Source organism: Thalia democratica, chromosome 2, assembly GCF_965202585.1.
Source record: "Thalia democratica chromosome 2, ktThaDemo2.hap1.1, whole genome shotgun sequence".
In the NCBI taxonomy this organism is placed as follows: domain Eukaryota; kingdom Metazoa; phylum Chordata; class Thaliacea; order Salpida; family Salpidae; genus Thalia; species Thalia democratica.
In genome coordinates, this window is record NC_139166.1 from 64449643 (window position 1) to 64465173 (window position 15531).

General features: G+C 26.7%; 1 protein-coding gene across 1 annotated transcript; it reads left to right on the top strand.

Annotated features, from left to right (window-relative positions):
* The first annotated feature begins 696 nt into the window (after positions 1–696).
* On the top strand, positions 697–12982 carry LOC145830147 (superoxide dismutase [Mn], mitochondrial-like). The gene is made up of 5 exons (XM_082938038.1): positions 697–745; positions 5906–6105; positions 8243–8382; positions 10334–10490; positions 12689–12982. The coding sequence occupies exons 1-5, from the start codon at positions 717–719 to the stop codon at positions 12826–12828; spliced, it is 666 nt and encodes a 221-aa protein (XP_082794164.1). The 5' UTR covers positions 697–716; the 3' UTR covers positions 12829–12982.
* The last annotated feature ends 2549 nt before the right edge of the window (positions 12983–15531 follow it).

Sequence of the window (15531 nt, forward strand, 5' to 3'; positions counted from 1 at the left end):
TAAATTGTACTGAGAAATTTTTGTTTATGTAAAAAATAAAACCTACTCTTGCAGTCTTGAGCTGTACTTTTTTAATACAAATAACTTTAACACCAAACTTAATAAAATTTTATAGGTCATATTTTATAAAAAAAAAAGTGTTTGTTAACTATATTCAGGGTTGACACTCACTCAGGATAACTCGGGACAATTTGAATTTTTTTTAAACTCAGGATGACTCAGACCAGTTTGTTTTTTATAAAAAACTCAACATAGTTCTAAGTTTTTAAAGTATTGATCAAGAATTAGCTGTTCTAATTTTAAATTTATATTTTTTATAACCATTTTTGTTTAAAAACTTGATTTTTATTGACTTGAAAAAAAAATTTAATTAAAAAAAAGTAAGACGTTATTTAAGAATTAAAATAAACCTCAGTATGACTTAGAACAGTTTAAGGTAACTCAGGACAGTTTTTGGTCACTCAGGATATTATTTTTACTTGAGAATGACAACCCTGTATACCCTTGAACTATTTTGTTAATTTTCTCGTTTAAAATAGTTTTTAATAACTAATAAGGAAATTAAGTTATATTTATTTGAATTTAGCATTACTATTACTTTTATTTGATTGTTTTTTTTAAGCTTTGTATTTTTTGAAACAACTTGATAATTTTGTTTTCAATATAAATATAGTAAACAAAAAAAAATATATTTTTAGAATTTTTAAACAAAGATAATGGCTCTTGCTAGGAAATTCTCACTGAAGTAAGTCAATTTATTATATAATTTTGTAGATGTTACTTTATTGCTTATAATAAAAGTTCACCCACATGAAATGTAATTTAGTGTTTTTAAAAATACAAATAAATGGCTACTATTTGTTTTGATTGTATGGAAATTAAGTTTATGTGTAGTTTTACTGAATAACTAAACTTAATTGAATAATTTTATTAAATAAGTTTTATACGATACTTAATTATGAAAAATTACAAAATTGTTTTAATATTATCTTAAAATACAGTCGTGTTATGTAATGAACATTTGATTATAATCAAAATAATTTTTATGTTTTATATTTCTCACTCTCTAAATTTTTAGCAAATAATAATTATTCTAACATTGATGTGGCCAAGAAATAATAAAGTTTTGTACACAGACGTCTCTTGAGTTTTGGTAAAAATTAATAAAAGTTTCAATTTTTGGCTGTGTAATTTTTGTTAAATGTTAAAATTAAGTATTAATAATTTAAGGTTATGACTTGTGAATAAAAATTTTGACTGATGTATTAAGATATGTTCAGGGTTGCCACTCTTTGAGCCAAAAAATCTTCCCTGAGTGACCAAAAATTTCCCTGAGTAACCTTAAATTTCCCTGAGTTTCCCTGAGTATTTTTCAAATCTTAAAAAAAAATTCTCTTCTAACACAAATTATTAATACCTCATTCTCATTTTTCTTCTTAAATAATAAAAGGAAGGTTGTATGTGTATGCTTCTGCATTAAACTTATGAAAAAAACTGTTTTCAAAAACTCAATCTTAAAAGGATTAAACCAATTAAAAATCAAAAACTAAATTTTTGCACAACTTTGTGTAAACTTTTTAGTTAACTTTCTACATAAAAGAATAAAGTTTAATTTGTTTGACATTTTAATTGAAAAAATTTAATTATACTATAATATTAATTTCACATGAAGAAGTCACTTAAATGCATACATAATAACTTCATTATGACTTGTATGTCTTTCCTAGCAACTGTTCTGAATGCAGTAATTAAAACTTAAAAGCTTAACATTATTGTAAAAAACCTGCAAAAAGAAAGTTTAAAGAAATAGCTAAAAAATATCTCATATCAAAGTACAACTTAATACCTAACAACTGATACAAAATAATCTAAAATTATTTTTTTTTATGTCTTTTAGATGTTCATACACAATCTATTTTAAATAACTGAAAACATAATTTTGATTTTAAAACAATTTCACATAACCTAATAAGAAAATCTTAATACTGTTTTTTTAAGTATGCAATTTCTAAATCAATAGTTTTAATTTTATTTTCAAGTTTATTTGCGTTGTCCTTAGCAGCTATTCCTCTTGCTAATAATTCTTTCATTGCTTCTAAATCAGACTGTTTGTTGGCATCTGCAGTATATTTGTCATAGTCTTCATTCAAACATTTGAGTTGCTTTGTAAGTTTACTTTTTTGTTCTCCTAACTTGCTCAAAGCATTACCTTTATTTGGAACATTTTTAGCAAAGCGCTGTTGCTCAAGATAACTAGCCGCAAGGCTAAAAAAATTCTAAATAACCACTTAAATAATAAAAATTACTACTTTTAAACAAAATATTGAAACTGGATTAACTAAACCTCATTCTAGATCAAGAAAAAAATTTCCCTGAGATTTTCAAAAACTTCCCTGAAATTTAGAGAAAAAATCAAAACTTCTCTGAGTTTCCCTGAGTTAAAAGAAAAATGCCAAAATTCCCTGAGTTTCCCTGAGATTTCCTACAGTTTGAAAATTCCCTGAGTTTCCCTGAGATTTTCTACAGTTTGAAAATTCCCTGAGATTCCCTGAGTTCCCTGAGTGTGTGGCAACCCTGTATGTTTAAGTTGTTAAGAATCTTGGTTTTCTTGGAAACAGTGTAACTTAAAAAAAAATTAAACACTCTAAATTGATCATGAATTGTAAATTTATACATTAATATATTCTCTTTGTATTTAATAACATTGCTTTAAGTCATTAATAAAGGACATAAGGTCCAACATTTTTTTTATAAAAATTAGCATTAGCTTTTATTTGAAAGCTGAGAGTATATATATATACTATAAGATGCTTATTGTAGTAGAAAAAAAATCAGTTATTTTTTCAGATAAAACCACTTTTGTAAAAAAAGTTTGATACAACTGTATGGATTTAAAACTTTACAAGGCTAATTTTCTCAGAATTTTGTAAAACTCTCGAAAAATCTATCTTCTCCTTCATTTTTCTAGCGATAGATCTCAAATTTTCATTGACCTCAAGTGTCAATAGCTTTATATATATATATTTATTTATTTATAAAATATTTTTACTTTAATATTTCAAAAATTCCTACTATAGAAATGTTTGTTATTTAGTTAAGTTTAAACTGATAAATTTTAATAAAGATTATAAACCGTAGAATAAAAAAAAATTAAGTGAAATAGTTTTTTGTAGCCTTTTTAGCTTTGCCCTTGTAAGGATACTATTAAACTCTCCAACTTTGTCCCCTCATATCTCAAAAATTATATTCATTGTAAGAAACGATAAAAATCAACTATTAGCTAAATTTAAGAATTTTAAAATAAGATCAACATGTAAAAAAGTGCCTAACCTCTATGCCCTTAATCAAATATCATTAATTGTTACATTAATTAAAGATTATAGGGGTAGGGGGTCAAACACTTTGTAACAAAAATTAGCATTAGTTAGCTCTTAATTGAAATTTTGAGTATTGTGCTATACAATAACTTTTCAAAACAGAAACTTTTTTATAACTTTTGAAATATACCCAATTATTTTTTTTTGTATCAAAAAATTTATTTTACAAGTTGTTCAAAATTTATTGAAGATATGATGAATTTTTTTCTTTTAATTGCTCCATAAAGTTAAAAAGTATTAAGAAAGTTTCCAAAATTTTAGACATCTGTTCAAAAACTAAATTTATTATGTTTATAAAACTAGATGTTAAACTTTCTATGCAAGCCAGAAATACTAATAGTATAGATTAATTCCGTGCTAGAATTATTTGCATAGGTATTTTATCTATGGTATTATGGTTGAAAGTGATTTAATATGTTGTTCACGGGAACGGGTAAAAGTTGCACAAAGACAAAATTGCACCAACGGTTAATTTTGCACAGTGGGTTATTTTTGCATAGAGTAAAAAAAAAACAAAATAAAAACTAAAAGATAAATTGATAAAAAAACAAAAAGAAATAAAAAATTACTGACCAAGTGTAAGGTTAGGGGTAACAGTGATAGTAAAAATAAAAAAATAAAACTGATGAAAATTGTTATAAAAAGAAATAACAAAAAACAAGTTACCAATGGAAGGTAAGGGTTAGGGATGACAGTGATAGTAAAATAAAAATTCAACCTGTTCAAAATTGTCTGCTGGTGCAATTTTATCCCTTGTGCAAAAGTATCTTTGTGCAGTTGTGTCCACTTGTGCAATATTGACAGCTACCCATTGTTCACAGTGAAGTGTAGATTTACTTTTTTTTATGCTGTACGTATAAAAAAACTAAGACTGTTTTTTAAACTTAAAAACATAAATTACAACTACTACCAACTTTAAAAACTAAAATGACTTCTAGAATAAAGTCATTCATTCAAGTAGTATAATACAAATTTGCAAGAAAATATTGAAAAACTCAGAATTTTTGCTATTAAGCCAAAAAAAACCCTGAAGTTGAGAAATTTCTAAAAAAAAATAAAATCATTAAATATTTACCAATGAAGTTTTGGTTGTATGCAAAAAATTCACTAAAAACAATAATTGTTCTTTATATATTATTTTATAAAGTACTTGCTTTTAAAGTTTGATAACAGTATTGTATCAATATTCTAATACAATTTTTGATTATTTTTACCTTAAGTTTAATTTTGTTTTAAAAATTGACAAAAAGACTTTTACTTTTAAAAACCTGGAAAAAAATCAGAATACCTCAGGGTTGCCACACTTTCAGGATAACTCAGGATCTTTTGATTCTTTTGAAACTCAGGCTGATTCAAGATAGTTTTTTTTTTGTAAAATCAGGATAATTTTAAGATTTTTTTTTTTAATCTCATGCATAAGTCAGGAAAAATCAATTTTTTTTTAGCTCGATCTGTGGCAACCCTGAATTTTGCTCAAGAACTTTATTTTTATTAATTTTGAAAAGTTGAAAGTAAAAAAATAAGATTTGAAAAATTTCAGGATGACTCAGTACTTTTTAAGGCCACTCGGGACAGTTTTTTGTTGTTCAGGACACTTTTGACTCAAAGAGTGATACCCCTAAAACCTGGGAAAGTTTTAAAAATCCTCAGGAACTATGTTAATGGTTTAAAACTAATTTATATTAAAAATCACAGTTTTTATATCAAGTACAGTTACCTCTTGCAATCCTTTACAAGTAGTGTATTTTAGAAGTATCTTTTATTTAATGTAATAGAATAATTGCTTTACTTTGTTTTTTAAATTCTTACAATATGAATCAAATAACGAAAACAACATTATAGTAGGTATATTTGTTACCTCCTGTTTAATTACTTTCTCTTGCTTCATTACACACTTATGCTATGGACAAATGTGCATAGATTTGCAAGAGGTAAATGTGCAGCTACTTTGGCATACAAAACTTAATTAAAATTTACCAATCTCATAAAAATACATCTTTTTATTTCTCAAATTAGCCTTGCTTGAATGAATCTTTAGTATTTAAGAGTAATGTTATTGTATCTATGATACATCAAATGTGTAGTAAATAAGACTCCATTTCATTTAGGGTAACGTGTTTGGTTTTCTAAAATAGTTTGACTATTAGCTCATATACTGTTCTTTTATGCTAACCAGCAAATGAATTTTAATTATAAAAAATTTTATCCAAAGTACTATATCTATTAGTTACAGCTTAAACCATTTATTTTAGTTGTAAAACTTCCTCAAAATATTATAAGCAACAGCTTGTAAGCAAAAAACATATTTTTAATAAATTATTGTTTACTATCACAGACAACACCACTATCAAAGCCAGCTTTGTCTTCTTATTAAACATATATTAATTGTTTTAAATTACAGTTTTTTACTTCTCTTTTTGTACAATTAATTTTTTAAACATACGAGTCCATTTTTTTTTACTTGGTAAACAACATTTTATTTCATAAGCAAAACAATAATGTTTTCTAATCGACTTAAAATCACATAGAGCATCACCACTGCTGAAGCAAGCTTCGGTTCTTGTAGCGCGCACCAAGCACACCCTGCCCGACCTCCCGTACGACTACAGCGCGCTGGAGCCGCACATCAACGCCGAGATCATGGAGCTCCACCACAGCAAGCACCACCAGACCTACGTGAACAACTTGAACGTGGCTGAAGAGCAACTGGAAGAAGCCCTTGCTAAAGGTAATGTTTATTTATTTTACTTTACCTTATTTTAACTTAAAAATGTACAAACTTTGCTAGAAAATTTGGCTATTTGTACTAGTTTTAAACTTGGTATTGATAGATAGTTTTAGTTATAAAAACCTGTTGCCAAAGCTTGTGATTTAAAATAGTAAACTAAGATAATGAGTTTGTTTACACAATAAAATTAGTTAAGAAAGCTCCTGCTAAAAGTTAGTTTGTGTTTGTTGAAAACAATTTGAAACTCACCAATTTATTTCTTTTACAGCGTTTTTTTGATTTTGTTTTGCAGCTCAAAGGCCCTTAACTTTGGCAGAGTTATGAAACATAACATTTAATAAGCTAATTACGATCAAACAAGTTACTATTCTGCTTATATCAATTTAGTTGTTATATTTAATTCGTAATTGTTTAAGTTATTACTGATTATTAAAAGAAAGCTATTTGTTTATGAATGTTTATACAACATTATTTCTTTTTATATGCGCCCTTTAAGAAAGACCTCTGTAACTTAACAAATTTAAATTTTTATATTTATTATGCATGAATATATCTGACCCAAACAAAGCATTTTTTACGCCCAATAAAATATATACTTCTTCAAATGTATACATGTTCGACTATTTAATAAATTAAAGGTAAATTATTTTCTCATCGAAAGAAAAAAAACTTGTGTGCACAATTTCAATTCATACTTGTACTAACCTAGTTTACAACATTCAGATCTGGCCCACTGTAGAAAAATTTGATCAAAAAATACTTATAGCTTGAAAACGATTCAAATCATGTAAAACTGAGATTTTTACAATAAATATTTAGAAAAGTTTTATTTTCAATACACAATACTGCTTATTCAATTATATGTTTTTTACAATTTTGCTCTTGATGAATTTTTCAGTAAACAGTTGGAATATATATTTAGTACTTTAAGGTCTTCAAGTTTATCAAAATTTGTGCACCCTAAATCCCAAAATAAAAACTCTGTGCACCCCAATGTGCTCTTCATCACGAATTCCACAATATCTAGTATACGTTTCAAATTTTTCCTTAATATCTAGTGCAGGGTTTCCCAAAGTGGGCCAAGTCACCCCTTAGGAACCATGAGGTCATAAATTGAAATTTACACTAGATATTCTGGTGTTGAAGATGAAGAACAAAAATAAAATGAAAATAAATGTCTTAGGTGTTTTTAATGGTTGTTTTTTGAGTAGCCTTGTTGAAGGGGGTTAGGCTTTTTTAATTTCAATAAAGGGGGCCTTTTGGAAAACTTTGGGAAACCCTGATCTAAAGTAACTTACAAAAGTTTTGTAGTGTAACTTTCAAAAATAGTCTTAAAAACACCTGAGACATATTTTAGCTCTTCATCACGATCTCCGGAAAATCTAGTGTAAGTTTGAAAATTAGCATCTAGCAGCTTAGTAAAAGAACTTTTTAAATAAGACCTAGTGTTAAAAAGACTGTCTTACCCCTTGTCCTTAACCTGGCAGTGTCGATAGTAAAAACATTATTTCATATTGAATATTATTCTACTTTGCAAGGGAGGCATAGAAATAAATTATAATTAAAACTGGTATCCGCACTACTATTTTATGTTGTTTGTTTCTGTTAAAGTAAAAGCTTTTGCATTTAAATAATTGTTATACAACTTTTAATTTATCATCTTCACTAGGAGAAACAACATGGGGACCTTCATTAAAAATCATCCGTTACAGACGTATTTTAAATAATAGAACATGTATTGACCTGATTAGTTATTTATAATGACGTTTACAAGAAGACACAACAAAAGTGACATTATTAGATATCTGCATTTCTACTTTCAATATATGTCAAAGCTATATTTAAAGTATGGTTCTCACTTTAATATTTGTTTTATTGTTTATACTTTTGTCAATCATGAGAGAGACTATAGTACCAGGCATTCCGCTTCAATTTATATTTGTACTTAAATACTTTATAGTTTATACCTACATACTAGGAAATACATCAAGGTGATATCATCGGGGCTAATATCTTTTATAAGAGTAAAATATTGTACTTTATCATATTTAATTTAACTATATTAATTTCTTTTAATTAGTAGACACGTCAAAGGTAATTGCAATATTTTATTTTTAATACTTATATTTATCATCAGGAGACGCATCAAAAGTGATTGCACTCGGCCCCGCACTCCGTTTCAACGGTGGTGGTCACCTCAACCACTCCATATTCTGGCAAACACTTTCAAGTGAGGGGAATACCGAACCTGAGGGTAAATTGCTCGAAGCTATTCAGGTTTGTGGGTTTCATGATAAAAATACTCGTTATTATTAAGCAGAAAATAGTTTTGAACAGCCCAATTTTTGTTTGGGTTGAAACCTTATTATTTATTTTTTATGTAATATGTTTATATTCATTTTGAAGTATCACTGTTAACCTTTACCCTTAATCTATTTTTTACTTATTAATACTTTTTTGTTTTAACTAAATTGTTAACTTTTTTATTTATTTTTTTAGCTGTAACTGTTACCCCTTACCCTCGCTCGGTATTTTTTTAATCTTTATTTATTTTTTATACTTTTGTGCAAAATGACCCTTCGTGCGAAATTTTCTTCGTATTTATTGACCTGTCCCCTACTTTATAGTGTTGGTCTTAGTGTATAAACATTATTTATGAAGTACAGACAGGTGTTATGTTTTCAAAATTTTACAGAGTTATATACTTGTATATTAAATTTTCCACTTCATAAACCTTCAAGTATAAAACTATTGTATAAAAACTAATATAAGAAATGTGTTTGTTAAGGTTATTTTAAAACTAAACTTTAGCAGTGTAAAATGTTTCAAAGAAGATATTTATTCAATACTACTAAAAGAAACTGTTTAAATAGGGGACAGGTCAAATATGCGCGAAGGGACGTTAGCACAAAATATTTACACGATGTTTAAAAATTTATAAATAATAAAAATCACCGACCAAAGATAAGGGTTAGGGGTAACAGTGATAGTAAAAAAAAGTAGTTAATACAAAAAATCAACCTGTGCAAAAGTGCCCGTTTGTACATATTTGATTCCTGTCCATTTAAATTATATAAGTCAATGTTTTAAAAGGTGCTTATTTTTGTATTAAAGTCTTAAGTTATTGTTTCACATAAAATAAGTTAATAATATATATTATACCACAAATTAATACACATAACTTTGCTTAATGACTGTCAAATGACGTATATGTCGCAACTTATTTCAAAGTTGATAACTATATATTTTTTAAACAAATGCTCTATCAATTTAAAAAACATCTAAAAAAAGTTTTGATTAAAATAAGATAACAGTTTTTGTTATATTATTAAGAATTTTTTAATTACCAACATTTTTATACTGTTTTGATGTTTTTAATTCAGTTATTAATGCATTTTTTATGCTTAACTTTACTCTTAAATTTTTAACAAGTATTAAACATTTTAATTTTGCAAGTATTTTTTTCATTTATTGTAAAATCAATTCTTAAACTTTCCCTTCACATTTTAGTTTATCAAATTTTAAACAAATTACAACTGTTAAACTAAATAATATAATAATTTAAATTCAGCATTAGGTGCTAATGAAACAATAACGGTAGTAAAAAAATAGTTAAAAGCCTTAAAAAAGAGTATATTAAAGTATCTATAGTGTTTTTTTGTTCTGTGCACTACTTATAAATGAAAGGAAAGGTCTGTTTATTTTGATCAATAAGTGTTACATTGCTATCAAAATGACTTTTTTTTTTTTTTTTTGAATGATATTTTTTTGTAATAGCAGTAATACTAAATAGTAATGCAGATCAAGTTCTTCCCAACCTAAACTTTAGACCCAGGCATAAAAACTTATCCCACTTAATTAAAATATATTGTTTTTGATCATTAAACTTTTAATACTTTAATAAATATATTAAGATATAATCTATTATATGTTAATATTAATAATAAAAACTATGAATATTTTGTCTAACCAATATTGTCCAACCAAACAATTATGAACTTAAATTGTACATTTTAACAAGTATCTCAACTTCATTTTAGGTCTTCTGCAAAATTAATATGTGCTTGTAAAAAATTTGTAAATGATTTTGACATGTTCAATTCTGTTCAACATAATTTGCAAAAAAATAATTGTCCTCGTTTAAACAGTAACTATTTGTAAATATTCATATGTAAAATTGTTTTGTTTGTTAAAGTAATATAAATTACAATTCGATTATTTTTTTTAGCGTGATTTCGGCTCATTCGAAGCTATGAAGACTCGTTTATCCGCCATGTCTGTCGGCATACAAGGCAGCGGGTGGGGATGGCTCGGTCTGGATAAAGCTGACGGTAAATTGAAGTTGTCTGCTCAGCCCAACCAGGACCCCTTGGAAGCTTGCACCGGTTTGTTTGTTTATAATTTAGTTTAGCCATGAAATATGTGTTTTTTTTAATTATTTATGTAAGCAATTGTTGGATGTTGATTTTGTAAAAATGCTGGTTTATGTTTTGTTCATTTAGTAACACTGTTTTAAGTATGTAGCTTGTTTAAGTTTGTTATTTACTGTTTGTTCATTTAAAAGGTTAAAAAGATATATTGTAACTGTGCATTTAACATTGTTTGAATGGTGCACAACTAGTGTAATAAATTCAAGTTCTTTTTATTAAGTTTTAGTTATTGTTTTACTTATCAAGTTTTAACACTGTTTTTAAGCATCTATTTTATATTTTTTTAGTTAGTTAATTAATGTAATTTGACTTTTAAACAGTGTATAAGTAAAATATAGATAATAGTTAAAGTAAATGTAGTTTATTTATTATTTTTATGTACTACTTCGTTTAGTTTTTAAACACTTTTTTATAAAAGTCATAATTTGTGCCTAGATTTGACAAATAAAGAACAAAAATTTTGAATTTTAAATTTCAAAGTTTGAAGAAGTTTTATTTATTATCTACTTTGCTATTAAGAAGACCTCACATGTTCTCAAATAGCAACTATGGTAACTTGATATTTGAATAATTTTTAAAAAATTGAAGCACTACATTCCAAAGCTTTTAATTTAGATTGCAATTATTTTTAATGGTATGGCGTTTGTTAATTTGAAAAAAATATTTAAGCTTCATTTACTAAACTTTGTTTTACAAGATTTAAGCTTTAATAAGTAATAACTATTAGTTTTAGTTTAAAGAAACTTTTATAAAACTAGCAGAATATTGGTCTCAAATTCTCACAAAAATATTTGTTTTTTTTTTTACAAACTTATATGTTTTTTTAATGTTATTCAGCTATATATTACGAGGTTGTATTGAGTTGATTGGGGTAAATTATTTTGCAGTACCACGGATTTAAAAGTAATTTTTGTAATAAATCTTGTAAATGAGGTCTTTGTGTTGTCAAAATTTTATGACCGAAATCTACCAACTAATTGTTTTGAAAACACATTTTGTCAGCTTTTGAATTTTCATTTAAGGAACTGATATATAGTATTCACATTGTTACAACATATATAATTAATAACTTTATTTAATGATCTACAAATTGTCTAAAGGTTAAATATGCAAAAAAAACTTTGTACTTTAAAAGTTACATGACAAATCAAGTTCTTATAAAAAATAAGGAGCCACATCTCTAAAAATGATTCAAGTTTGATGACAAAGATGCTCATTTAGGTCAATTTAGATAAGGGTTTCTAAAGTGGGCCATTACAGAAATTCAGGTAACCATAGGCTGCAAGGGAGGGGGGCGTGATTAGCTAAGGGGCCATGAGGTCATAATTTGAAACTTACACTAGATATTTTGAGTTGATGAAGACAAAAAAAAATTTGAGGCGATTTTAATGGTAGTTTTTTTAGGAGTCTTGTTGGAGGGGGCCATAATTTTTTTATTTCTTTAATGGGGGATTTTTTTTTTAGGTTTAGAAATCTCTTATTTACTTTATCAATGTTTTTTTGTTAAAAGAAAAGTTATAGTTCTTAAAATATTTATATTTTATTAAGTTTTAAAACTTTTTAGCCAAATTTTAAGATAAACATTAAATTAAAAAAATAAATAACTATTATGTAGGTCTAATTGTTAAAAAAAGTGAAAAATAATTTATTGAAAGACATAAGTTACAATAACTAAAAATTATTATAATTGGAATTCCCCTTTTTAAATTTGTTTTGTGCAACAAAATGTGTAGCATGCTTAGTTAACCAAATAATACACCATTTTGTTTATTTTGGGAAACCCTGATTTAGTTTATTAATGGTTTTTTTTTATTAAATAAAATTATTAAAATATTTATATTTTATTAAGTTTTAAAACTTTTTAGCCAAATCTTAAGAAATAATCAAATAAAAAAAAGTGTCTATCGTGTAGGTATAACAATTAAAAACTTTAAACAAAAAAAGAGTGAATTGAAAAAGATAAGTTAAAATAAATAAAAACTATTAGAATTCGCCTTTTTAAAATTATTTTCAGCAACAAAGTGTGCTTTTAAACAAAATCCAGAAGCAAGCTTAGTTATCTATTTGATAAACCATGTTGTTTAAAACTTGCGTATTGCGAAAACACATAGTTAACAAATAAAATAAAAATTTTAAACACCATATTTACACAGGATTGTACCCGCTATTCGGCATAGATGTGTGGGAACACGCTTATTATCTTCAGTACAAAAACGTGAGACCCAAGTACGTAGAAGAAATATTCAAAGTGGCAGATTGGAAGCAAGTTGCTAAGAGATTTGAAAATTGCTAAAATATATTTACTATAAATGTAATGTTACTTTTGGGTTGTATTAATCTTTTATTAGGAGTTTATAGCAAATTTGATACACTTATTTATTCAATTTTTACTTTATTGGTAATATAATCACACGAAAGTTTTGTGCTATGAGTTTAATAAATTGAACAATGTACGATTGTTGTTTTTGTATAAATTAAACAGTTGTGTAGTTTTAATTGCGTAAAATATTTTTTTACGTACATAAGGTTAACAATTAAATTCGCTATCAAGATTTAAAAGTAGATGAATGTTTATTGTAATTTTATGTCAAAATTAAATCTTCATTGTAGTGCAAGCAGTTTTACTAATTCAAAGCTATAATGATGAACATACTTTAAGTTTAATTTTATGAAAAAATCTGAAGAAAAAAATTGATTAGGAATTTGCATTGAATTAAATACAGCTCATTTTCAAAATACTTTAAAACTCGCAAAAATAAAAACAAGTAAAAAAATTGTTTGGTGAATGTATTAGGGTTGCCAAAACCTAATGCATACAAATCTATCATGTGCATAAGTTTTTTTGTATCAGTATTTACTTTTTTAACTAAAAACTCATTTGAAGTATTTTTTCAATCTTGTTATTCTTTTTAAGAATTTTTTTACCTTAAGGTTATTTTTATACTAAAATCAGACCTAAAGTTTGTTCTTTAAAAACCTTGCGAATATTCTCAAAAACTTTTGGCAACCCTGATGAAATCAAAAATACTTTATGCACTACAATTTACAACCAGTAATTTGCTAGAAAACAGTTTTCGGCGTTAAAACTAGGAAAGTACTAAAAAATTCGAAAACCAAAAAATAGCCTGAGACTATGTCAACATAAAACACTTTAAATTGGTAAACATTTTCTATAGTAGCATTAAAACAAAGATTTTAGTTAAGTTACAAAAAGTATATTAAAGTAAAAAAAATTCAACAATAATTTTGTATAACTTATTAAAGCAGTATTGTAAATCAATAATAAAAAGAAAGTAATCAAAGAGTTATTAGGAGTTGTTTTTAAATTATACAAGTTCCAGCTAAAGAAATACGCTCTGATCATAACAAAAGAAGTTAAGTTTTTCATAATTAACTTAATACATTCTCAAAGCACTAATCTCCTAAGAAACCAAAAAACTAATACAAGCTTAACATAAGTACAAGCAGTTTAATACCAACTATTTAAAATGCACATCTCTCATAGTTATTAACAAAAAGTAAGTGATAATTTTCAAACAAAAGTTACAACAAGAACTTTTAACATTTTTTCACTTCTAACAAAAAGTTAAACCAAGATACATCAAGTAAACTAAATTTTATTTGATTATAACGTATTGATATTTCCCTAAAGCTAAGTTGGTTCCAACACACGAAGTTTGGCCTGAGTAGGCCTTCAAAGAGTAGACACCACGCTGTACAGTTTCCAATTCCAAGTCGAAAATTTCAACCAAGGTTGTCGTATAAGATCCTCTTCCAAATAAACTTATCATGCTGCTGTTGCCGCCGATAATATGAACACGATTTTCGAGTTTAAAAGCGGCAAAATTGAATCGTGAAACCCTTAGTTCGGCTCTGATCAATGTAATTTCACCGCTGGAGGTGTTGAACTTTTCAATACTTTTTTCATCTAAATAATCTGTTCCTCCAATAACGAATACGAGATCTTTATCAGCTATCGCTTGGTGATGGCACCTTGGGCGAACCAAGAGTACACGTAATTTTTCCCACTTGTTTTTAACTTTGTTGTACTTTTCGATAAATCTAAGACAACCAAAATTATCCAAACCGCCTATGGCATATACAGAGCCCATGCAATTTACTAAAGCAAGAGCTGCTCTTTTGATGCTTAGACTACCAACTTGCTTCAAAATGTTAGAAGTGGTGTTATAAATAAAGCAAGCATCGGTTGGCTCAAAGCGACTGTTATACCCTCCAGCCATTATAAAACTGTCTTTTTCAAATGAAGAATGACCAAAACAAAACCGTTCTCTATCCATAAAGTTCAAAGGAACAAACTCGTTAGTCTCAGATTTGTACTTGTCAATTATTTTGTTGTTTATACCACCAAACACATAACACTCGTTTTTAATCGTAACTGAGCCGTGTCCTAACCTGCTACTTGACCCTTTTGGTTCAATATGAGTCCATAGGTATGTATTTTTTGAAAATAAATAAGCAGACTTTTCATTTCCGAAACCCCCTACTAGCATAACTTCTGTAGAAAGCAAAAATAGTTTTTAGACAAGAAAAAAATTGCGACAAATTTTTTAAAAACTTTAAAGTAAAAAAAGAAAAAACACTCACTAGTATAAAATTTAACGAACCAGTACTTCTATAGTCTTCATTCTTTGTTGGTTGTTTCTCCAAAACTTTACGAGTTTGATCTTTGCTCACTTTACTAGAATCTCGTTGTAGTTGGTACGGGATGGACTTGGATTGGTTAAAAATAAAAACTAAAAGTATTAATACCGCAACCAACATTACAAACATTCCGCAGCTTTGTCGAAATACTGTTCTTTTATATCGTCTTAGTTTCTTCAATATTGTAGTTCCAATACCTGGAAATTAAATAATAAAAAATCGTTTTAAAGTGAGCAACATATTGGTAATAACATATATAATATCAACATAAAAAACTATGTTCTAAAAAATCAGAGTTTGGAAATGTATATTGCACTTTGTAATATTTTTACTT

Coding starts and splice junctions, on each gene's coding strand:
- LOC145830147 (XM_082938038.1), top strand. CDS start 717: ATGGCTCTTGCTAGGAAATTCTCACTGAA. Junction 6,106..8,242: donor GGAAGAAGCCCTTGCTAAAG/GTAATGTTTATT, acceptor ATTTATCATCAG/GAGACGCATCAAAAGTGATT. Junction 10,491..12,688: donor CCCCTTGGAAGCTTGCACCG/GTTTGTTTGTTT, acceptor ATATTTACACAG/GATTGTACCCGCTATTCGGC.